This window comes from Cnephaeus nilssonii (assembly GCF_951640355.1).
Source record: "Cnephaeus nilssonii genome assembly, chromosome: 12".
NCBI classification, from domain to species: Eukaryota; Metazoa; Chordata; class Mammalia; order Chiroptera; family Vespertilionidae; genus Cnephaeus; species Cnephaeus nilssonii.
Genome location: NC_137083.1, coordinates 51795454 through 51821191, shown reverse-complemented (window position 1 = coordinate 51821191; position 25738 = coordinate 51795454). Strand labels below are relative to the sequence as shown.

General features: G+C 40.7%; 1 protein-coding gene across 1 annotated transcript in view; it reads left to right on the top strand.

The window, feature by feature from the left end:
- MGAM2 (maltase-glucoamylase 2 (putative)) overlaps window positions 1-25738 on the top strand; it is a gene marked incomplete at both ends in the record, with an annotated part of 78794 nt that overhangs the window by 51960 nt on the left and 1096 nt on the right. Inside the window, 16 exon segments of the mRNA XM_079785474.1 lie at window positions 1398-1528; window positions 4769-4784; window positions 4786-4941; window positions 5704-5788; window positions 6908-7046; window positions 12406-12539; window positions 12812-12846; window positions 12946-13062; window positions 13626-13774; window positions 13882-13966; window positions 14350-14406; window positions 14997-15121; window positions 18952-19040; window positions 21569-21618; window positions 23178-23351; window positions 25356-25548. Of these exon segments, the coding sequence (XP_079641600.1) occupies window positions 1398-1528; window positions 4769-4784; window positions 4786-4941; window positions 5704-5788; window positions 6908-7046; window positions 12406-12539; window positions 12812-12846; window positions 12946-13062; window positions 13626-13774; window positions 13882-13966; window positions 14350-14406; window positions 14997-15121; window positions 18952-19040; window positions 21569-21618; window positions 23178-23351; window positions 25356-25548 (1735 nt within the window).

The following is a 25738-nucleotide window of genomic DNA, read 5'->3' as shown; positions in this document are numbered from 1 at the left end:
AAAGCAAATAAAGGAGGAAAAAACAAAACAAATAAAGAGGCTTTTAAAAAGATGATGCTTTACAATCTATATTTTTCATGACTGAGTATAATTTATTGTTACTGTTCTCTTGGTAGAATTAGAAGAACTGTGGGCTAAAACACTGAATATAGCAACAACAACAAAAGGTCTCACTATTTCAGGCTGTGCCTTAGAATAGCTATGTCTTAGTCTTGTCTTTACTGTGGGGTTTTCAAAAACCTGTTTTGTCATCACCCAGCAATGGTGAGGCTCAGGGGACTTATTTCTTCTTAATTAAACTCACAAACAACCTAGTGAAGATCCAGAGGACCGATTTATTATTTTGCATTGGAAGTTATGTCTTGATTAAGCACAGAAGTAGTTACCTGCAAATGGTCCTCTCTTATAGCTTCCAAAAATTATAGCATTATTTGCTGACTTTTGTTTGTTGGTTCATTCATTCATTCATTCATTCAAGTATTTGTTAAGCCCTGGGTCTTTGAAAATTACCATTATAAAAGGTGTGTGTGTGTGTGTGTGTGTGTGTGTGTGTGTGTGCTTGCAATCTAAATTCATTAAGAAGATAATGTCCTTATAGGGATTATATTATACTAGAGGCCCGGCGCATGAAATTTGTGGATGGGTAGGGTCTCTAGGCCTGTCTGGTGATCAGGGCCAATCTGTGGAGTGACCAGGGGGATGATGGCGGGGGGGGGGGGGGGGAACCTCCCCTGGCACCCACTTTGGCTGGCCTGGGGCCTGCGGGCTGGGGGCAGCTCCTGCATTGAGCATCTGCCCCCTAGTGGTCAGTGCACATCATAGTGACCAGTCATTCCACCGTTCAGCTGATTTGCATATTAGGCTTTTATTATAGAGGATTGGAGGAATACAACCAATTAATAAACATTAAAAATATAATTTTGGGTAGTAATGATTTATATGACAGTTGTGAAATAGGATACTATTATAGAAAGTAATTGGGGCAGGTAAAGGATGAGGTTAATGGGAAGGCCACTTTAGATGGACAGTCTGGCCACAGAATAGAAGAAAGAAGTTTCACATTTTTAGGGAATATTGCTATGACACTGTTGAAATACAGTAAATTGCCTTTCTCTATGTGAGGGTAATGTCTTGCTAACCTAGTTTCTCTCCAGGAATTTTTTTTCAAACATTAGCATGCTTTTTTTTCCCCCTTGGGAATTTTATAGAGAAACATCAATATATTCTTTTACACTCAACTACCCAATAGACATAGGCAAATTATCCTGGGTTGTATTTTTGTTTGTCTATTTTGAAGTTTACCATTTCTTTCTGTACCATGAATTGTTACATTTTGGAGATCATTTTTCTTGGAAATATTTTGCTCATGTTTTCTCTTTTAAACCCTTTTGTTGCAGAATCCAGCCATTTCTGGCAACGAGACTGAGTATCTCCCATTCACCACCGGGCAAAAAAACAATGTATTCATCAAATGGCCTGACAGCAATGACATTGTCTGGGGAGAGGTATGGATTGGGAGGAGATGCCTGTAATTAATCAGCATCACAATGTTTTGATTGAAAGAGGCTCTTCATAAATCTTGGCAAAATGTATTGGGTAATTTATAAATTATGAATGAGTAGAAATCTGTCTGATACTGATTACTTAATGAATATTCATGAGACCAAGGTCAAAGGTCTAATCCTCTATCAGTGAGTTTTATTTTATTGCCTGGAAATATTCTGGTGTCCCACCCCTTATGTATGCCAGCTGGTCATTTAGCACACATAAACAATCCCTTTGAGAATGGCTCTGAAATCTGTGTCTCCCAGTCACCTATACCCAAGCTGTGTCCTCATCTTTGGCCTATGATGCTTAATCAGCCATCATATTTAAATTAATCACTAGATCTTATGTATTATCCTCCTTCTTTTGTCTCCTTTTTGGGGCCCCCATTGTTTGTTTTATGGCAACAAGATTCAAGGTGAACTTCCTGACTCCAGATGACAGGAGCTCTCAGCCAGGATTCAGACTCTGCTCTATAATTACACTGTGCTACTTTCTCTTGCTCTGTGTGATGCTCACTGTGTTTTGCCTTCTCAGCTCACCCAAATAGTGAGGCCAGCTCAAACATTGCCTCTTGTGAAGCATTCAATGCCTAGTTTAACTCTCGCTGTTCGTCCCTTTTCCATATTACTCCCTGTAAAGGAAACACCATACAACTTAGCACTTATGTTCCATCTTTGAACTCTTAGAAAACAAGGACTGTTTCTTACTTAAATCCAAGTAGATATAGACCATAGAAGAGTGCCTGGCATAAAGAAGTGCTCAATAAGTGTTTCCCAAATGAATGAGTTAATATATATAGTTAATGTCCTTCTAATCATAGGTGAAAGTAGTTGATAATATGGATTTCTTCTTTATTGTTGTTATCTGACATTTTTAAAAATAATATGGATTTCTTAATGCTACATACACTTGTGATTCCCAATAAGTCATGATGCTGCTTAAAAGTATTGAGGCTAAGTTAATGGGTTGTGAATGAAAACATTATTTCTCTAGAGTCACATTTCACATTTGTTATTTATAAAGGGAATTTTGTATAGGTCCAGGGAAAACATATCAGACAGCTGAGCAATCATTTGAAAAATGATTGATCATTAAGTTCAAAAATGAAATTTTGATAACTTATGGAATGTGTCAAGAGACCCAGCCTACTTCCACCTAACAGAATTTCATACATTCAGAAGTTAGAATTTAATGGCAATGGTCCCAAGAGTTTTATGGAGTTGCATGTCATCAGAATCTAACATGTGAAACAGCTCATTGCCTACATGTGATGTCTTTTAAAAGTTTTAATTTTTTATTTTATTTTATGTTAATAGTTGACAGTATTATGGATATCCTCCCTTCCCCCATGGCTCCCCTCCTCTCTGCCCCAGCCCCACTTCAGGCCTTCCCCACACTATTTGTTGTATGTGTCCATAGGTTATGCATATATATTCTTTGGTTAATCTCTTCCTGTCCCCCCACCTCTCCCTCCTCTGAGATATGTCAGTCTATTCCATGCAACCATGTCTCTGGACCTATTTTTTTTTTTATCAGTTTATTTTGTTCATTAGATTCCACTTATAAATGACTTCATGTGAAACTTGTCTTTCTCTGACTGGCTTATTTCGCTTAACATAATACTCTCCAGGTCCATCCATGCTGTTGCAAATGGTAAGAGATCCTTCTTTTTTATATATATATATATATATACTAGAAACCCGTTGCACGAAGTTTCGTGCAATAGACTTTCACCTGGCTGCCAGCAGCAGTTTTCCGCCAGCACCAGTTTTCCTCTGGCCACCCGCCGATCAGAGCGCCTCCCACCAGCGCAATCGGCTACCCCGAGCGGAACTCCAATCCGGGAGGTGCTCCGATGGCGGGTGGCCAGAGGAAAACTGGTGCTGGCGGAAAACTGCTTCCAGCAGCCACGCAATCGGCCACCACCAGCGTCTTCCGCCGGCCCCATGGGTCATTCCGCAGCGTTGGCCTAATGGCCGATGGGAGGAGCGGGAGTTGGGGACTCGCGAGTCCCCGCCCCCCACTCCTACCGCCAGCCAATCGGCCACCCTGAGTCCCGCCCCCCGCGCCTCCAGCCGGCCCAATCGTGGGCGTAGCGGAGTGATGCAATTTGCATATTGCCTTTTTATTATGTAGGATAGTCACATAGTATTCCATTGTGTAAATGCACCACAGCTTTTTTATCCACTCACCTACTGATGGGCACTTGGGTGTTTCTAGATCTTAGCTATTGTAAATACTGCTGCTATGAACATAGGGGTGCATATCTTCTTTCTGACTGGTGTTTTAGGATTCTTAGGATATATTCCCAGAAGTGGGATCACTGGATCAAATGGGAGTTCCATTTTTAATTTTTGAGTCACTACATACTGTTTTCCACAGTGGCTGCACAAGTCTGCATTCCCACCAGCAGTGTACTAGGGTTTCTTTTCCCCCATATCCTCGCCAGCATTTGTTGTTTGTTGATTTATTGATTATAGCCATTCTAGCAGGTGTGAGATGATTCCTCATTGTAGTTTTAATTTGCATCTAGTGATGTCAAGCATTTTTTCATATGTCTATTGTAATTGGTTGAGTGTGTTTGTCACCTGATAATTTCTTGGCAGAAAAAAAAAATCCTCAAATGGAAACTTCAATAAGCAACTAAACTAGAAATGTGTAGGAGGGAATCATAAGTGAAATACCTTTATGTGTATGCCTTTAATGGGTTGCTTTGTTTGAATATCATGTTGTTTGAGAAATAACAAGAGTCTAGAATATTTTCACTGAAGAGGTTATGAACAGACTGAGTTTCAATAAATTGTCCACATGTAAACCAGTTAAAAGGAGTAATGTCTTTCATCTCAGCACTTGATGACATATCAGCTCACTTTTCCCTGGATGGCTGGTCTCCTTCATTTGACCAATGTAGAAAAAGCATCTGCCACTCTAAAGTTTCATAGTTAGATACTGACAGTTAACTTTCCAGTTCATATGATTAAATGTCCAGTCATAAAATGAACCCCATGGTTTAAAAGAGACTTAAGAATATCTAGCCTTCTAGTCAAATGAAGATTGAAATCAGCCTCCCCTGATTTGTTTGTGTCCACAATAAATTCTGTGAAGCAGCAGGAGAAGTGGGTTAGGTCTCACAGTGTGTGTGTGGGGGGGAGTACTTTGCACAAGCACCCGCTCACCCCCCCCCCTGCTTCCTGGTCCCCACACTCCCCGTCCTGAACAGGCTGAGACCCAGTGTGAGAGTCTGTGTTATTTTTCCAGTTGTACGAAGCCCACATCGCTTATCCTGACTTCCTGCGTAACAGCACAGCTGCTTGGTGGAAGGAGAAAATAAAAGAGCTCTACTCAAACCCTCAAGAGCCAAAGAAGAGCTTGAAGTTCGATGGACTGTGGATCGTAAGTGCATCCTTAGTGGGTTTTCTTTGGAAATGCTAGAAGTACAAGCACGAGGAGGCAATTCAGAAACTAGCAAAGCAGGTAGCTATGGCTGGAGGAGGGAAAGAGAGGGATGCTGGTACAGAATGGAGGTTCTCAGACCACCAAGAGGAGCGAGCAGAGAGAGTTGTAGGTCTGCCCAGGGACATATTGGGTAAAGGAAGTTGGAAACTAATGGGGAGACATGCCACCACTGGAGATGATGTCAGATAAAAAGGCACAAATATCCTGTCTTCTCTTAGCTCCCATCCTCTAATCCCTTGCCACTGCCTTCCATTGGCCAAATCTCCCCAGAAGCCAACAGTAAGGGAGCCTGAGAGACCATCCATGATACAGCAGACCTGGGGGTGAGAAGACCTGAATCTGAGGTGAAATAGATGCTCACCACAGTGCTGGTAGAGAGTCCTCCGAGGGAATGGCTCCAAAGGCCTGTTCGGATATTTGTTACACATGTCAGTTGGGCATAAGAGCAGGGCTTCCTGAGATGTCGCTGGGACATGTGTCCAAAGGCTCTTCTATTTGTGTGTCTCGAGGGATGGGAGGCATAGCAGCATCCCAGTTTCCTTCCCCACAGAATCAATGCAGCAACCAGCTGTGTGAGAGTTTAAATAAGATCCTTTTGGCTGTGACAGGAGCCAGTCTCTAGGAGGTCCGTGTTCTCCCGAGCCAAGGCCATTCTGTCTCCTCTGACATCACGGAATCTGTTTTGCTAATTCATTTCAGGACAAGAATGAGCCATCAAACTCTGTGGATGGATCTGTCAAGGGCTGCAGGGATGAAATTCTTAATAAGCCACCTTATATGCCACGTATGTAAAATGATTGCTTCCTTAAATTACTGCCCTGCTCAAAACCCCGAAAGTTTTCCTCTTGTTGTCAAAGTGAAGCCTCATGTTGGAGAGAGAAAACACTCTTAAACATAAGCTAAAATCCCAAATAGAATAACCTTGAATAAGTACAAATAAATAAATTATGGATCAAGCATAGAAATAATGACTTGATGTGGTATGAAAGAATCCAAGCAATGAATGTTGCATCTGATTACATCAATAACTATGAACTGATTGCTAAAATTTTAAGTAACCCCCTATACACACACACACACACACACACACACACACACACACACACACACACCCTTTTGATTAGAGAATGAAACTCTAGTCCCTGCACTCTCTCTGCCTATGTTCACAGACACTCATGAAGAGCATACCCAGATTGTCTTATGGTACAAATAGTGATAGAGACTACAGGACCTGGGGATCAAAGGCATCTCAGAGAGTTGAACTCTCTCACCTTACAGAAACGTGAGAAGGAAGTGACTCACCTTCCTACAAGCACTATACCAGTAATTTGTGGGATGAAACCTGGAATCCAAGTTTTTTAATGTCTACATCATTGCTATGTTTCCTATTGTTTGGTGATTCCCTTCCTTCTTCCCTTCCTCCTTCCTTCCTTCCTTCCTTCCTTCCTTCCTTCCTTCCTTCCTTCCTTATTTTTTCCTCTTCACTTAATGTAATATTTGTGTATCAGACAAGTATTGACAATCAGAATGATTTAGCAACATTAATACAAAGTTGGTTGAAACAAGATTCATTCCCTTGAGAACATTTCCATCTAGTGGAAGACACAGTCATACAACAAAGGAGTGTGTGATGCTGATAAAGAGGCATGGATCTTACTCTATACATGTTAGAGTTGGAGCATAAAGAAGGATGCCTTTACCAGCTCTATTCCCTGCCCTTCTTTATTAGTTACAAGGTCACAGAACATTGTTGTTTTTATTAGACAAAAGAAATTCTTGAAATTGGAGCTGCTACTGGTGATAAAGGTGTTGTTTATGAAATAGAGCCATGCCAAGATGATGGGCATTTCTAGCGAATGTGCAGATCAAGTTGTTCAGAACATAACTCAGCATTTCCTCTTAGATTTGGAGTCCAGGGACAGGGGTCTCAGCAACAAGACTCTGTGCATGGAGAGTGAGCAGACCCTGCATGATGGCTCCCGGGTGCGGCACTATGATGTTCACAGCCTGTACGGGTGGTCCCAGACCAGACCCACATACGAGTGAGTGTGCTTAGTCACTGGCAACAAGGGTCATTTTCTACACTGTTACTTTGTCTTGTTATATTTATACTAGAGGACCGGTGCAAGAAAATTTATGCATTGGAGGGGGGTCCCTCAGCCTGCCCTGCCCCTCTCTCACAGTCTGGGAGCCCTCGGGAGTGGGAGGTGACCCGGCAATCAGGGGAAGGTGACGCCCCCATCACACCTCTGCTGCTGCCACTGCTGGCAGCGCAAGTTTTGGCCAGTCCTGGTTACCTGAGCCTTGGGTGGCCCTGGGTGGCTGTACAGCTGCCATTTGAGGCTTGCCTATGCCTCAGGCCTGCCCTGGGTGGCTGGGCAGCCACCATCTGAGGCTTACCTGCACCTTGGGCTGGCCCTGGGTGGCTGGGGGGCTGAGGGGACTGGGGGACTCCAGAGGCAGGCACACAGAGCGACCGGACCCACCTGGGGGTGGGCCCAGCCATGCTGCACACCTACTGCCCCAGCAGGGCTGAAGGGACTGGGCACTGCCATATTGTGGCTGTGGGCACCACCATCTTTGAGGGCATGGCAGTCAATTAGCATATTTCCTCCTTATTGGCTGTGGGCACCGCCATCTTTGTGAGGGTGTGATGGTCAATTAGCATATTCCCTCTTTTTTAGATAGGATATATATATATATATATATATATATATATATATATATATATAAAATGGACAAATGTTAAAATAGCAGGAGTGGTTTCCCAAAGTGACCACACCACCTGAGTTGTATTAACCAAGTAGGTTGCTAAATTCACCTATTTAAAATGTGCAGGTACACATATGATTTCACTTTTATGTGGAATCTAATGAACAAAATAAACTAAAAAACAAAATAGAAACAGACTCATAGACACAGAGAACAAACTGACAGCTGTCAGAGGGGAGTGGGGTTGGGGGGCTGAGTGAAAACGATGAAAAGATTAAGCAAAAACAAAAAACAAAACTCATAGACACAGACAACAGTGTGGTGATGACCAGAGGGAAAGAAGGGTGAGGGGAGGTAGAAGAGGGTAAAGAGGGGATAAATGGTGGTAGAAGAGGACTTGACTTGGGGTAGTGAACACACAATACATTATACAGATGATGTATTATAGAATTGTACACCTGAAACCTATATAATTTTATTAACCAAGGTCACCCCCATAAATTCAATAAAAATAAAGTGAGCAGGTGATGATCATTGCTATAATGACAATCTTACTACATAAATGTATCAAATTAATGTTGTGCAGCTTAAATTTATACAATGTTATATGTCAAATACACTTAATTTAAAAAATAACGTAAGTAGTTAGGCTGTATTTAATATATTCATAGAATTGTACAGCAATAACTTTTAATAATTGTACATGCTGAACATCCTAAAAGGAAATCCTATACCAATTAGCAGTCATTTTCTACCATTGTCCCTACCTTCTGACCCTGAGCAACCACAGATCTACCTTCTATATACATATATTGCTGAATCTGGACACTTCATATAAATGGAATCATACAGTATGCTGCCTTTTGTATTCTTTTTTTCAAGATTGTTTTAATTATTCTGGGTACTTTGCATTTAATATAAATTTTAGGATTAGCTTGTTAATTTCTGCAAAACAGTAACAGGTATGTTGGTAGGGATCGCACTGAATCTGTAGAGCTATTTAGGGAGTATTTCCATCTTAATAATAGTAAGTCTTCTGACCCATCAACATGGGATGTCTTCCCACTTCTTTAGATCTCATTTCATTTTCTTTCAGCAGTATTTTATAGTTTTCAGTGTATATATTTCTGACCATTATTTTTATTTTATTTTATTTGTTTTATTTTTATTAAAAATATTTAATGTTGACATTATTGCAGGAGTCCTCCCTTCCACCCTCCCCTCCCCTCTTTTCCAACATCCACCCTCCCCCACTTACCTCTTCCTTAGCCTTTACCAAATTATTGTCTTCCCTTCTTTGTCTAGCCATTATTAAAAAAAATTTTTTTTCTACCCCTTTCTCTTTCTTTCCTCTTTCTCAGAGTCCAATTATATGTATGTTGTTACATTTGATGGTCTCTAAAATTCTGCTTACATTTCTTCATTCTTTCTTCTTTTTGCTTTTCAAACTGGATCACTATCTTCAATTTTGCTGATCCTTTTGCCATCTAGCTCATATTGGATGTTGAGCTCAGTCTCTTCAGGAAATTTTAGTCATTTTATTTTTCAACTCCAGAATTTCTATTTGGCTCTTTTTTTTTTTTTTAACAAGTTCTGTCTCTTTATTGACATCCTCTATTTAGCAGGATATCATTGTCATACTTTCTTTTAATTATTTAGATATGCTTCCTTTAACCTCTTTGGACATGTAATAACTAACTTAAAGTCTTTGTCTACCAAGCCCCTCAATAACATTTTCTGTTGGCTGCTTTTTCTTTTCTTGTGTATCTGACATACTTTCATCTTTTTTGTTTTGTTTTGTTTTGCATGACTTAATGTTACACAATGCATTGTAACAACTCTGGCATAAAATCTACCTCCACGGGGCTTGTTGTTTTTGTTGTTGCTCTTTTTGTTTTTTTTTACTTGTTACTTGTTTAGCAGCGTTTCTGTCTAACTGTATATTCTCAGTTCCCCTGCAATTTGTGGCCACTGAATTCTCTGATACCCTCTTTTTTTAAAGTTCTTTTTCATTTTTTAAGCCTGGCTTCCTTGGATACCCTTGGATACTATTCAGTATAATTCAGTGATCAGATAATGATCAGTAGGAAAGTTTCCTTTGTCAAAGCAAAACTTTCACTGGACAGTTAAACAGACCAGGAAGATTTTATTCACCGCTATTACTAGTACAATAAGAGAGAGAGACCAGAACTCAGTTTGAACTCAACTTTGTTGAAACAAAGGTCGGAGAGGTATTTTTGTTTGCTTATATGTTTTTTAAAGAATTTTATCGATTTTTAGAGAGAGAAGAAGAGAGGGAGAGAGAGAAACTTCAATGTGAGAGCAGAGCATTGATCTGCTGCCTCCTGCATGCCCCCTACTGGGATTGCTGGTGTCCTGACCAGCAATCCTTCAGTGCATGGGAAGATGCCTAACCAACTAAGCCACACCCACCAGGGCATTTTAAAAGAATTTTTTATTGAAGGTCTTAGAGTTCTTGACAGCTGGAGTGGGGCATTCATAGGCCTCCTGTGCTTGCTAATTGGCCTTACTCGAAGGAAAAGTTAATTTAACCTGTTGTCAAGTTCTGGTTCTAGAGTCAAGAAGAAGCCTGCCTCAGGTTTAATCAAGTTGAGAAAAATGTTAAAGCCATCTTAGTCACCTTAGTCACCTTAAATGCCTCTTTGTCTTTTACCCCTTTTGCCAAGGGCATAAGCATAAGGCACAGCCTCAGACTTCAGGCAGTTTGTAAGACAGCCTTACCTTTCACTGCCTGTTTGAATGCAGCCAGAAGTTAAGTCACTGGAACCTTCTCTTTTCCTGCTTCTTTCTTGGGCATGCACTATGCAGTCTTTACGATCCCCAGGAATATGGAGGAATTTGACAAAGGTGTCTATGGTGGTGGTGGACACGCTGTCTCCTCCATCCAGCCCTGCTGCTGGCGATGTAGGCTGATCCCCAGGACCTCGTCCTTTTTCTGGCTGACATATGGCTCAATTAACCCTTTTTTTCAGAAAAGCTTTTGGCTGTGAACTTGTTTTTTTGTTTTGTTTTGATTTTAAACAGTTTCTAATTCTCCAGGATTTACTTTTAAATTACCAGCCAAGCTTTTATTTTCCCCAACTGAAACCAGAGCCTGAGCACCTGTGATGTTGCCAGAAAATGGTTACCGTTTTAGTAATTCCCTGTGTGGGGGTGTTTTCTCTCTGCTGAGTTGAGCTGCGAGTCTAATCAAATAACCACCACACCCTGAGAACGGAGATTTTCCAGGGGGCTGGAAGTTAGAAATAAACATTTTATTGTGCTGTGGGGATGGAGCTTTTAACAAAGCTTCAAAAAAGGTCAGACCTCTTATTTTGCTGCAAGTCTGCTGGCTTTTGGTGCCAGTGAGCTAGGGAAGGGTTGGGCTAGAAATAGACCAAGTTAAAATCCTATATAACACACCGTCTTGCCAAGATTTAGTAGTTTCTCCTGGAGAGACGGTTTTTCACTTCTTTCTGTGGCTGATTAATTTCTAGAGTTCTGAAATGGTCAATAGCAGAGTTCTTCACATCACCCACATCCATCCATCCATACTCTACATCCCTGCCTTATGTCAGGCCTTTATTATCTCTCACTCAGACGTGTGCACGCACGCACACAATCTCCGTCCATTTTGGGATTTACTGTGGTGTGAAATATTGGAAGTGACTTAAATGGGTCCGTTTCCACTACAATAGCTTGCTTCTTTTCCTGACATCATTTATTGAATAAGTCATCTGTGTCTATTGATTTGTAGTGCTGCATTTAGCAAATATTTGGATTGCCTCATATGCTAGCATCTGTTAATTGACTTTCTCTTTTGTTCCAATGATTTTTCTCTCACACAATTGTTTATATTTTCTGCCTGAGGCTGCAGGCGAAGATCCACCTTCAATCAAGAAATATTTAAACATCTTTTCTATATATTTGCTTTTGTGTGCAAAATTGATTCTGCTTTTTGAGGAGTTGCATGGGAGAGTGAATATTACAAAAAAAGCTATAGTCATATATGCTTTCATTTGGATCCCAAATCTGCCTTCTTGCTGTTTAAGTGACTTTTGACTAATTATCTAACTTCTCTGAGCCTCAGTTTCCCAACAGTACAAAATGGTAAAAGGAACCTTTCTTGTGAGGTTACACATGAAAGTAACCAATAGAATACCTGGAATAGAGTAATTGTTCCATAAATACATCGGACCTACCACCTCTTTCTACCCACATATGGACAGCTAGTTAACTAGATTTTTTAAATATTTTTTAAATTGATTTTTAGAGGGAGAGAAAGGGAACAAAACATTGATTGACTGCCTCCTGCATGCTTTCTACTGGGAATTGAGGCCAAAACCCAAGCATGTGCCCTGACCAAGACTGGAATTGAAAAGGCAACCTCTCAGTGCATGGATGATGCCCAACCAACAGAGCCACACTGGCCAGTGCTAGATTTTTTTTAATAAAGGAAATTTATATTTTAGGTGATGCTGTATCTCCAGTTGTCTGGTTTGATGTTCACTGGGACTCTTAACGTCACTCTTAACGTCAGCAGATACTTTCAGGGAAGAAGCTCTCTGGCTAAAATTGAGCCCCATTGCCACCTCATGCTCCAGGCTGAAGCTAGCCTCCTTAATGAAGTGCCGTGGATGTCAATCCTCAAATTCACCTTCTTCCCCTTCCTTGTTCCCTTCCAACCAGAGCTGTGCAGGAGGTGACGGATCAGCGAGGGGTCGTCATTACCCGCTCCACGTTCCCCTCTTCTGGCCGCTGGGCAGGACACTGGCTGGGAGACAACAAGTCTGCATGGGACCAGCTGAGGAAGTCTATCATTGGTGTGTGGCTTATCCCAGGGGCCTCTGCTCACATGGAGGAGCCTGGGATGTTTGCTTCTCATCTGCATGGGTTGTGTCTGATCATCATGCTTATAGGCAGTATAATCAACAGATGCTGAGTTCTCTATTGGCGTGCATTTTAATCTATACCCATCTTTTTATTTGTTCATCACAACTAGCCGAAGGCTTTCAAATGGGGGACAGAAGAGACAGGACAAACTAACCTCCCAAAGGGTTGCTTAGTCCAACACAGCTATATCTTCTCATTGCAGGCATGATGGAGTTCAGTCTCTTTGGAATACCTTATGTAAGTCATATCGGGGGCCATTACTAATGACCCAGTGAGATTCAGTGTGTCTGCACATGCAGAAGTCCCACCTCTTACCCTGATTTTGTATCTTCTCAGACAGGAGCAAATATCTGTGGATTCTTAGAAAATGCTGAATATGAGATGTGTCTTCGCTGGATGCAACTGGGGGCGTTTTATCCATTTTCCAGGAACCACAACACCATCGGGACAAGGGTGAGGCAGCAGTCTATGCCCCAGGTGTTTTGTGTCCTCAAATCACAATTTTCTTTTTAATGCTCAAAAGTATCATAACTATTTGTAAAGAAAACTCATAAAAATCAGCAGAATCTCCATTTCTTAAGAAAACCCACAGAGTTAAAAAACAAACCAACCATGATTACCAATGATTTTCAAGAATATACTTTTCCTCATCTTTTAGTGGAATAGTTGATAGTGCCCTATGGGGCTGAAATAAAAGTAACTTCCTTTGCCTTTAAAAATAGTGAGTATGTATTTTGCTCAAATCCATCCAAGATGGGTTAGTGCCTCATAGAGATCCATCTCTCTACACATGTGCAGGGTCAAGACTAGACCTGAGCAGGGGACTAAGGAGCCCTTAGAGGAGGAAGCAAGACACTCTAGTAAGGTGGTGAGAGTGGGGGAAAGGATAGGCTAGAAATGAAAGGAGAAATGCTGTGTAGCCTAACCATGGGACATGTGTCTTCAGGTACTTTTCTGATACCATTAGGATAGAGTAAAAAAGAGGTGATCTGTGATATGCTCCTTTATCCCCTTAGAGACAAGATCCTGTGGCCTGGGATTCAACCTTTCAGACATACTCAAGAAAAGTCCTCCAGACCAGATACACCCTGCTGCCTTACTTCTATACTCTGATGCACAAAGCTCACGTTGAGGGCAGCACTGTTGTCCGCCCCCTCCTCCATGAGTGAGTAGAGCCTATTTCCCCAAGCAGCAGGTCTGGGCATGTTGTATGAATAACCCTCTGCAACAGTTATAACAGTCTGAATAGACATTTTATGCCTGTTTTTTAAGGTTTAGAGAGGACAGGACAACGTGGGATATAGACCATCAGTTCATGTTGGGCCCTGCCATCTTAATCAGCCCTGTGCTAACAAGTGTGAGTTCCCATCATAGATCATAAACCCTCCAATCACATATAGGGAACAGGAAGGGCATTTGAAAAATCATCTCGTTCAGCTCACTACTTCTAGAATATTTCAGGGAAATCCTTTTCTTTTTTTTGAGGTCTTTGTTAATGAAAACAACTTCAATTAATTCCTTGTTTTAATGTCTTGTCACCTTGCATCCTTATAAAGTTGACCTTTTTTAAAAAAATACTTTTCTGTATGTTTGAAATGAATTCCCCAGGATCTTTCTTAATAAAATTACCCAAACTCTTAAAATCATTAATGAAATTCCCATTTTTATGTTAATCCTACAAAATTTTAAAAATTGACATTGTTGAGATATTTGTAATGACCTGTTGGTTTTCTGTTTCAGAACACTTTTGAAGTCCGTGCTTATTTCCCCAGAGCCCGTTGGTATGACTATAGCATGGTAAGAACTAACATGTTTTGTGAAGAACCAGGTTGGTCTATGCAGGCCAGGAAGTTGTCTCCTGAATTCCAGGCACCTATTTTATAAAGCAATAATTTTCAACTTCTCATTCCTGCAAGGTTTCTTTAGATAAAAGTATCCATAAACTGCCCTGGCAGGTGTGACTCAGTTGGTTGCATATTGTCCCATGTGCCAAAAAGTTGCTTGTTCAATTCCTGGTCAGAGCACATGCCCAAGTAGAGGGCTCCATCCCTGGTTGGGGGTGTATGGGAGGCAGCAAAACAATGTTCCTCTCTCACATTGATGTTTCTCGCTCTCAAAAAAATAATCAATAAAAAAGTATCCATAAAAGCATAACTAGGTAAAATCTGACACCCATATCACATTGAGTTCTCCCCCACCCCCCACCTTTTCTGGAGAATAAAGAGAAAAGACTAGATTTCCAGAGTTTTCAACAAAGCTGAAAATCAAAGATTTTCTTTTTCGATTTGTAGTATTTTGATAACTTCCTTGGGAAGGAAGGACTTGTTGTATAGCATGCATTCATTTCATCCATCTGTTATGGATGCTTGCTGCATTCTCCATTCTAGGAATCTGGCAATACATCAACAGGTGAGTGGAGAATACTGGAGGCTCCCCTTGACCACATCAACCTTCATATCAGAGGAGGCTACATCTTGCCTTGGCAGGAAGCTGCAATGAACACTCACTCCAGGTAAGAGAGAGAGGCAGTGTCTGATGGCCTCACTTTGAAACAGTGAGGCTGCCCACCTCAACTGGGGTTCTGTGGATAAAATCCAAATCACAGGTAGTTTCACTTAGTGAGTGCCTTCTGAGTGGAACCTGGGGTAGGATGAGTTCATGAAGTCAGGCTTGGGGAGATCATTTATTTGTAGCACTACATCAGAGGTCCAGGACAAAAATTTTCCTGGGGCAGCAGCATATACTTCTTTCTATACTATTAAAAAATTGAGAAATATTGATGAGCTCTTTGATTTGTGATGGCTAAACAGATTTAGTGCTCACTCCCATTCAGCTTGGGTTGACCCAGGAGAGATTATATATATATCTATATCTCTCTGTAGAGCTCTCTCTATATATATCTATGTCTATGTCTATGTCTATGTCTATGTCTATGTCTATGTCTATGTCTATGTCTATGTCTATGTCTATGTCTATGTCTATGTCTATGTCTATATCTATCTATATATACGAAAGGCCTGGTGCACGAAATTCATGCACATGTATGGTCCCTAGGCCTGGCCTGCAATCAGGGCCATCTTCTCCAGCTGCCCGCAGCTGGCCCTGCCCCCCGCCACCACCACCCCCTGTTCCCCATTTGCCATCAGGTGATCAGTGCCTGACAGCTGGGGGAAGGGACCGAGAGGTGGTCACTGTGCCTCATAGTGACTGGTCCAGCATTTGTTCTGGTCATTCTGCCATTAGGGTCAATTTGCATAGTGCCCTTTTATTATATAGGATGTGTGTGTGTGTGTGTGTGTGTGTGTGTGTGTGTGTGTGTGTGTATAAATAAAATAGTAAAAGCATAATATGCTAATTAGACTGGACAGCCGAATGACCTTCCAGACATCATTCCGGACGTCCATCCGGATGAAGCCATGATGGTGGGGGCTGAGGCAGAGGCGGTTAGGGGCAATCAGGCAGGCAGGCAAGTGGTTATGGGGTGATGAGGCAGGCAGGCAGTGGCAGTTAGGAGCGATGAGGCTGGCAGGTGAACAGTTAGAGGTGATCAGGCAGGCAGGCGAGTGGTTAGGGGCAATCAGGCAGGCAGGCGAGTGGTTGGGGGCAATCAGGCAAGCAGGTGAGTGGTTAGGGGCAATCAGGCAAGCAGGTGAGTGGTTAAGAGCCAATGGTCCTGGATTGCAAGAGGGATGTCCAACTGCTGGGTTAAGGCCTGATCACGCCTAACCCGGCAGTCAGACATCCCCCGAGGGGTCCCCAGATTGTGAGAGGGTACAGGCTGGACTGAGGGCCCCCCCACCCTCCATACACAAATACACAAATTTCATGCACCAGACCTCGTGTGTGTGTGTGTGTGTGTGTGTGTGTGTGTGTGTGTGTGTACTAGAGGCCCAGTGCATGAAATTCGTGCACGGGGGTGTGTGTCCCTCAGCCCAGCCTGGACCCTCTCCAACCTGGGACCCCTCAAGGGATGTCCAACTGCCCATTTAGGTCCGATCCCACTGGATCGGGCATAAATGGGCAGTTGGACATCCCTCTCACAATCCAGGACTGCTGGCTCCCAACTGCTTGCCTGCCTACCTTCCTGATCACCCCTAACCACTCCCCTGCCAGCCTGATAGATGCCTAACTGCTCCCCTGTCAGCCTGTTTGCCCCTAACTGCCCTCCCCTGCAGGCCTGGGTCCCCCCCAACTGCCCTTCCCTGCAGGCCTGGTCGCCCCCAACTTCCCTCTTCTGCCGGCCTGGTCACCCCTAACTGCCCTACCCTGCAGGCTTGATTGCCCCCAACTTCCCTCCCTTGCAGGCCTGGTCCCTCCCAGCTGCCCTCCCCTGCTGGCCATCTTGTGTTGGCCATCTTGTGTCCACATGGGGACAGCCATCTTTGACCACATGGGGGCAGCCATATTGTGTGTTGGAGTGATGGTCAATTTGCATATTACTCTTTTATTAGATAGGATACACACACACACACACACACACACACACACACACACACTGCTGAGTGGCCAGATTATTATGCATTCAGAGATCATAATAATCTGGCCACTCAGTGTATACTATATAATAAAGAGGTAATATGCAAATTGACCATCACTCCAACATACAAGATGGCCACCCACATGTGGACACAAGATGGCTGCCACAAGAAGGCCGGCAGGGGAGGGCAGTTGTGGGCGATCAGGCCAGCAGGGGAGGGTAGTTGTGGGCGATCAGGCTAGTAGGGGAGGGCAGTTAGGGGCAACCAGGCCTGCAGGAGTGGGCAGTTGGGAGCGACCAGGCCTGCAGGGGAGGATAGTTGGGAGGGGCCAGGCCAGCAGGGGATGGCAGTTAGGGGTGACCAGGTTGACGAGGGAGGGCAATTAGGGGTGACCGGGCCAGCAGGGAAGGGCAGTTGGGGGCAACTAGGCCTGCAGGGGAGGACAGTTAGGGGCAACCAGGCGGCAGGGGAGGGCAGTTATGGGTGACTAGGCCTGCAGAGGAGGGTAGTTGGGGGCGACCAGGCCGGCAGGGGAGGGCAGTTAGGGGCAATCGGGCCGGCAGGGGAGCAGTTAGGCATCGATCAGGCTGGCAGGGGAGTGGTTAGGGGGTGATCAGGCTGGCAGGCAGAAGCAGTTAGGGGCAATCAGGCAGGCAGGCAGGCGAGCAGTTGGGAGCCAGCAGTCATGGATTGTGAGAGGAATGTCCGACTGCCTGTTTAGATCCAATCGGACATCCCTTGAGGGGTCCCAGATTGGAGAGGGTGCAGGCTGGGCTGAGGGACACACACACACACACACACACACACACACCCCATGCACAAATTTCGTGCACCAGGCCTCTGGTATATATATATATATATATATATATATATATATATATATATATATACACACACACACACACACACACACACACACACACACACACACACACTAGAGGCCCAGTGGATGAATTCATGCATGGGTGGTGGGTCCGCCCAGCCTGGCCAGGGGGAGGGGACATGGGCAGTTGGCCAGCCTGCTGCTGGTTGAACCCCTGGTTGAGGGGACAATTTGCATGTTATTATATAGGATATATACTGAGTGGCCAGATTATTATGCGTTTAGAGATCATAATAATCTGGCCACTCAGTATATATACGCACAATAAACACACATATCATATCATATTAAGAGGAACCTGTTATATCAAAAGAGACAACTCAAAAGAAGAGAAGTTAATTGTTAGACTTGTGCAAAGCATGGTTTTATATGAAAGAGGGCTTTGAGCTGAGTTTGAATAATAAATAGGATTTGAGTGTTTGAAAATGAATGAAAAGATATTCTTAGAGAATTAAAGAACCAAAGGTGAAACATGAGTTGGATTTGGGGAATAGTAAACCATTCAGTTTAACTGGAGCAAGATAAGAGAGGAATAAAATACATAAAATTCAAACAGGTTAGGATGAGATCATGGAGAATTATAAATGCTAGGATAAGTATGCTGCATTTTATTCTGTAGCAATCTGGAAGATACTGAAGGATGTGTTTTGTTTTTATTTTATTTGGGGCAGGGTGTCTTCTTTCTATAAAGAAGTAGTTTCTTATCATATTACTTACAATATGTATATACTAGTAAGTAAAGGATGTGTATTTAATTTTTGAAAGTTGAAGTTTTGGCAAATATTTCATTAAATTTTAAATATTTTCCCATTAGCTTTTAATTATCTTGTATTTTATCTTGTATTACATACTTATGGAGCTTTATGTGCATTTTTAATCTATTATCTTTTTTTTTCCTGGATGAATCGTATTTTTCAATAGAAGCTGTCATTCATTTGTACAACTTACAATATAGAGAAAAATAACTTTTTTTTTTCATAGTCGACAACTATTTATGGGATTGATTGTTGCTTTGGATGACAATGGGAAAGCTGAAGGTCAGATGTTCTGGGATGATGGACAAAGCATTGGTGAGTGTAGACTTTCCAAGGTCCCCATACAGCATTCAGAAAAATCACATTCTACAGGCTCAGGATATAATTGGCATTAACTGAAAATCTATCTTATTTTTGCTACTGTTAATAAAGTAATGGCATTGCTTGTGCTTTTTGTGTTATAATAAAAAAAATTGCTAAATCTAAGGTCACAAAGATTTACCCTTTTTTGTGTTCAAAGAGTTTCATATTTTAAGCTCTTATATTTAGGTACTTGAACCATTTTATATTAATTTTTGTATATGGTCTCCAACGTTGTTCTTTGCATGTGGATATTGAGTTGTCCCAGTCTTTTTGTGAAAAGATTGTTCTTTCATCATTGAATTCTTTTGGTACCCTTGTTGAAAATCAATTGACTTTAAATGTGAAGGTATATTTACATAATTGAGGATACAAGGGAAAAAACCCTTCACATTTAAAAGATATATAATCTTTTTCATTCATTCATTCTTATGCCAGTACCACTCTGTCTTGAGACAGTTACTTTGAAGTAAGTTTTGAAATCAAGAAATAAACTTTCCTCTTTTTCAAGAAAATGCTTTTTTAAAAACAGGTTTCATCAACCTCAATAGTATTGACATTTCAAGCTATATAAGCTGTTGTTGCTGGTGGTGGCTGGGCTGTTACTTTAAAATGTTTAGCAGCACGTCCCTCCGCCTGTACCCACTAGATGTCAAAAGCACTCCCCTTTTGTAACAACCAAATATGTCCCTAGATATTGCCAAATGTTCCACCAGCAAAATCACTGCTATTTGAAACCAGTGTGTTATGGGAATCTACAGTCTTTTTCTACAGCTTGAGCTGATTAGGACTAGATGATGTCATAGTGGGTAAATAACAACACTGTTAGGGTGTGAAATCAGCCCGCTATGGACAATATATTTCAAAAGTTTAAGAGAAAAACCAATTTTCTATAAAATTTTAGGTTTCTATAACAAATATGTTTCAATCTCAAGGTTAAAAATCACTAGTTCTTGCAAGTTTTAAGCTTTTCAACTTCTATAGAGAAGCTCTTTGCTTCACCAGACTTCTAAATTCAAATTTAAAGTACCAAGATACAGTGTAAGTATACATTTGATTGAAATTTTCTGTTAACAGGTTTGTAACTATTTGTTAAACGTTTTCCTACTTACATAAGATTTAATAGCTAGTTCAAGGTTCATTTTAAACCCCCATATTAACAGAATCCCATCCTTTAAAAATTATTTAAAACTGCTACAAGAGGTTATAATATTTACTTAGGGTACATTTTCTAGCCAAGACCAAATTTAAAAATAGGGTTTTATAATTGTTTGTTTCCATAAGAGTCAGGGTAATTTAGAAAACAAAGAAGAGGCTTTGTCGGTTCAGGGAGAGAATATGTTGTAATAATGGTAAGAGATGAAATGTTGACAAGGGCCAAGACAAGAACATGACATGAAATTGACTTTTACAAAATAGGAGGTATAGAAGCCACATGATGAGAATGAGTAAAGTGGACATCAACTGGGAAGTATTTCAAGGGGATGTGTGGGAAAGAGATCTAAAGATCTTGAACATCATGAAGAAATATTTAGATTTGATATACCATGTCACTATCACTGGTGATTTTGAAGATCCAATTCAGTGAAAAAAGGAAATGGGAGCTGAAGTGTAGGAGATGTAGGATTGGATTATGAGTTGAGTACACAGACATAGCAAGCAGAGGCTACCTTTTTTGAGACATATGGCACTAGAAAAGAGATATGGTAACTTGCTGTAGAGAGAATCAAGTTAAGGATTTGTCAGAATGAAGTGCTCTGGAGCATAATTGGAGCTTGGAGGAGCAAGGAGGATATGGGTAAGAACAGATGGAGAAAGTCCTGGGAGGCAAGAGGGCTTGGGATGTAGAATGCTATGGAAGGATGAGCTAAGAGTAGAGACAGAATAATAAAGATGAAAATTACAATAACTTTGATGATGATATTAAAAAAATTTTTGAACACTTATTATGCACAAGCAACATGTTCTGTACTTTATTGCCATGAGTTAGTCCTATTTTTTGTCTTCATCTTATGGATGATAAAATCTTAAATGACTTGCCTGAGATTGCACAACTACTAAGTGCAAGAGTGGGATTTGAACCCATGCCAATCTGACTTGAGAGTCAGAATCCCTAACTGCTCTCCTTTACTTGTATCATCATATCCATGTGAGCTCTCATGGCTATGTGCTTGCTATGTTGGCACAGAAAATAACTGATCAATAGCCTTCACCTATGATAGGAGACCTTAGTTCAACCTAAATTCTCTGGTCTTTGCAACCTCCTGACCCTTACCTCAAAACACTCTCTTCCATATGCACATCCCCACACTAACCTGGAATGAAATATTCCCTCAGCTCCTGTCTTTAGTGCTCCTTAGAGAAGTCAAGATTATCCTGATCAGTAATTGTGATCCCATTGAGGCATTTTTCTGACTCCATGTAAGATTATCTGCTGCAGTTGAAGTAATGAATAGTTGCTTAATCTATTTTCTTGGTTTCAGATACCTATGAAAATGGAAAATATTTTTTGGCAAACTTTACAGCAAGTCAGGTAAGACTTTTAAAATTGAATTTTATAAATCCTCTTCCAGTTATCTACAGATTAATCATTATTCATTAACTGTATAGATATAATATCCCATGTCTTAATAGGAAGACCTCCTTTCCTTTATAAATCAGGTCTGTTGACATTAAAATAAGGAAGAAACAGTCCTTATTTTGATAATTATCCAATATACTATCACTCTATAAAAAGAAACTTATCATTCGTATTATACTATGGGGAGGAGGGGGATGAATCCTTATATGTATAACATGTTTTCTGGGATTGAGACAGCATTTTCTGGCTGATAAAGTTTTGAAGGATAAATGCTACATCTGCTACTCATTGCACAACAAACAACCCAAAAACTTTAGCAGTATGTAACAATAAATACTTATTTAGCTCATGAGTTTACAATGTTCAGTTGATCTGGGCTGGAGTTGGCTGATCTTGGCTGGCTTACCTATATCTGCAATCAGTTGTGGTACTGTTAGGCTGCTTGGATGATCCTGGCTGTATTCACTCACATACCTTGGGGTCATATGGCTCTTGAGTGATCTAAGATGGCCTTATGGGCAAGTCTGGGCATGACCTTTTCATGATTGTAGAAAAGGGGAAAAACAGAAATAGAAATGCCTGAGAACTTCTTATAATCTCCATTTGCATCAAGTTGACTAATATCCCATTAGTAAGTCACATGGCCAAGCCCAGACACAAAGGTGGGGATAGAATGCCCCATCCAGCACCAGAGCAGAAGGGTATTGCAAAATTACATGAAAAAGGGTATAGATAAGGAGGGGTAAATAATTTGAGACAGTGATTCAATCAATCTATCATGCATATTTTGTGATTCCATAGATAACCTACAAAATTCTAATTAGAGTAGGAAGATCATTTTATGTCAAACCTGGAACCTTCTTTCATTTTCCCCCCATTGATTTGAACTACGGAATAGTATAACACAAACTTATTGTGTCTTTTATACATAATTAGAGGCCCAATGCACAAAATTCATGCAAGAGTAGGCCTCCTTCCCTTGACTGCTGGCACTGGCTTCCCTCTGGCACCTGGGACCCAGTATTCCCTCCGGCACCCAGGACCCGGGCTTCCCTTGCAGCCCCAGAAGGATGTCCAGTCTAATTAGCATATTATGCTTTTATTATTATAGATAGTGCTTCAAGTATGTGACAATGTCTGTCATATATCCTTTCTGCTCTCTCTTCCTGGAATCATAACCTCCAGGGAAACGTCCTCTGTTTTGGGTTTAAACTAGTTTTCAGATCTGATTATTCTATTGGACTGCAATTAGTATTATAGATTTGTCTTAAAACATGGTACCCAGGATGGAGAGAATATCTTAGAGCTGCACTATCCAATATGATAGCTACAATAATATTGGGTATCATCAAATTTACTCTAGCTGGTACTCAGAAAGTAGTCTTCATGAAATGTTTAATTAAGAATAAACAGCAAACCAGTACAACAATAGTAATTTGAGGCATAACATTTTAATGTGGAATATAGGCAATCAACAGATATATATTTTTATCTTTATACATTATTTATAGAACATATTACAAATCCAGACCATGCACAATAAGTATTTGAATGAATCAAATCAACTGAAAGTTGGATATATTAAAATCTGGGGGATCAACTCTACTTATGTGAAACAAGTCAATGTCACCTATAACAACCAGCAATTCACGACAACGAATTTCACGAGTGACCCCTACAATCAGGTATGTCTCAAAGGAATGTTGTTATGTCATGAATTAATTTTATTCTGCAAAGTTACCACCACTATTATTATCACTGTTATATTTACTTATATTTGAAAGGTTATAGATATATACAATAGGTATGTTCCAGAAAAGTTGTGACTATTAAATTATATTGTAAAATATAAAATATTAGTGGTCCTCCCCAGTGTAATCAAGGGAGCAATGATCAATGGTGTGATAAAATCCTTTCTATTTGTTTCCCAAAGAAACTATGCTATGTGTTAAGTTTGGTCTCCCAGGCTAGTATAACAAAACTTATGTCTGTGACAGAGGCTCAAACAAAGGAAAACATTATCTAATAAAATTGTTATTGGAGATTTTTCTCCCTTCTTCCTGAAATTACTCACCTCCATGGTCAAATCAGTAGATCTTATAGGTTGGTAAAAATTGGCAGAAAATTGGTGGTAATTATAAAAATGAATATATGCTACCTGTGATGTGAGTTCAATTATTTGGTTAATGGCCACAGCCAACTAATTGAAGACAAATTTCAAGTAGAGTTATTAAGAGTAACAGCAGAAGGAAAAGTATCCCACTTTTAAACACTAGATCTATCATAAATATGGATTCAGTAACTCATAGGGAGTGGTTTGGAAAGGTAAAAATGGATAAGTATAATTCTTGTTTTCTAAAAGATAAAAAGAGTGTCCTGCTGGTACTTGAATTTTGGACAATGACCCTCTGAACATTCAAACAGATCCTCTCTCTCCAATTTTGTTAATTTTTTTAAGTTACTGAGAACTGATTTTTAAAATAATTTTGTTTATTTTCATTTAAAGTTGACATACATTATTATATTAGTTTCAGGTGTACATTTTAGTGATTAGACATTTCATAACTTAGTAAGTGATCATTCCAATAATCTGACACCCATCTAACACCATACACAGTTATTATTGACTATATTCCCTATGCTATATTTCATATCATTTAGTTATCTACTTCAGAACATTTTCCCTGAACTATTGAGCTCAAAACCACCCTTTGCAAGTAAATATTTCCAGTTAAGACTGATACAGAAGATTTTTGAACACTTCCTTTTGGGGGAAGTTTGTAGCATATCAGATGCCCATTTGTTTTGTGCTGGTCTCAACCTATCAATAACCAAAGTTGTGGCTAGACCAGCTCATGTGGTTCTTATTATGAGTAAAAGACATTTTTCAGTAATTATCATCAGGAAACTGAAAAGATACAGGCTTATAACTTACAAGTCATGGAAATCTCACAGCACACCTGGGGCCATACAAGGAGGACCTGGTGGTGGTGGGGTGGGGGGAGAGAATGGGCAAGAGCCTATGGTTCAGCTTTTTTTGTGGGGTAGGAATCTAGGGCTTCCAGGGCTCATTCTTTATTGTTGAATTTGACACATGGTGAATTTCAAACTTGAGAAGAGAAATAAGCGAGGGGCCTAAGTGATCAGTTATTGAAATCAACCAAGATCTGGAAAACAAAGGAGCCTCAGTGGGCTGGAAATAGATGCCTCTTTGAAATGGACAGATCTGTCAGTTGAAGCTTAAGTGAGGCACTTGCCTTACACAAAAGAAACAAAAAAGAAGAGATAGAGGGAAAAAAAAGAAATCCAAATTTCAGGGTTTACACTACACTATTATGTGCCAGGCAGTATACTATGTGTTGGGGATGGTGAAAATATGAAACCAGCCTGCCTTCAGGAGGTTAAAATCTAGTGGCAAAACAAAGATATTTTTATGAGTGTTGGTTTTAATCAAAGATACAAATTCTTGTGAGCAATGTAGTTCTGACTAAATGAAGTAGAAAGACACATTTCTGGCACAGGGATTATGCCCACAGCACATCTCTCTATATTCATCTGTCTGGAATCAATGTGACCTGAAAAGGAACCTTCTGTTACTCTCTGGGGGGAAAAATGAACATCATTTGTGTTGTTAAATGTGATGTTTAAGATGTCCTAAAATACCAATGTTATCTCTTCTTTTTTGACAGACACTAACTATTCAATTGACTGACGAGATTAAGATTTTCAGCCTGGAAAACTTAACTGAGGTCACTTGGAGTCATCATAGTCCCAACATTACTACTACACCTATGACCAGTACCTTCTCATCAACAACTCCAGATACTACATCTACTATTAATGCTACCATTTCTGAGTCTGTTGTCACTAGTTTTGCTTCAAGTACCGCTTCTGCTAACCATAGTACTGCCTTTCCTAATATAACCACTTCTTTCCCAACAAGTACTATTGAAGTTACACCTAGTACTATTGTTCCTAATACTCCTTTCCCTACAAATGCTACTACTGCTAGCACTGGTACTGACTTTACTATCACAACCACTAATACAACTACTCCTTTCCCTACAAATGC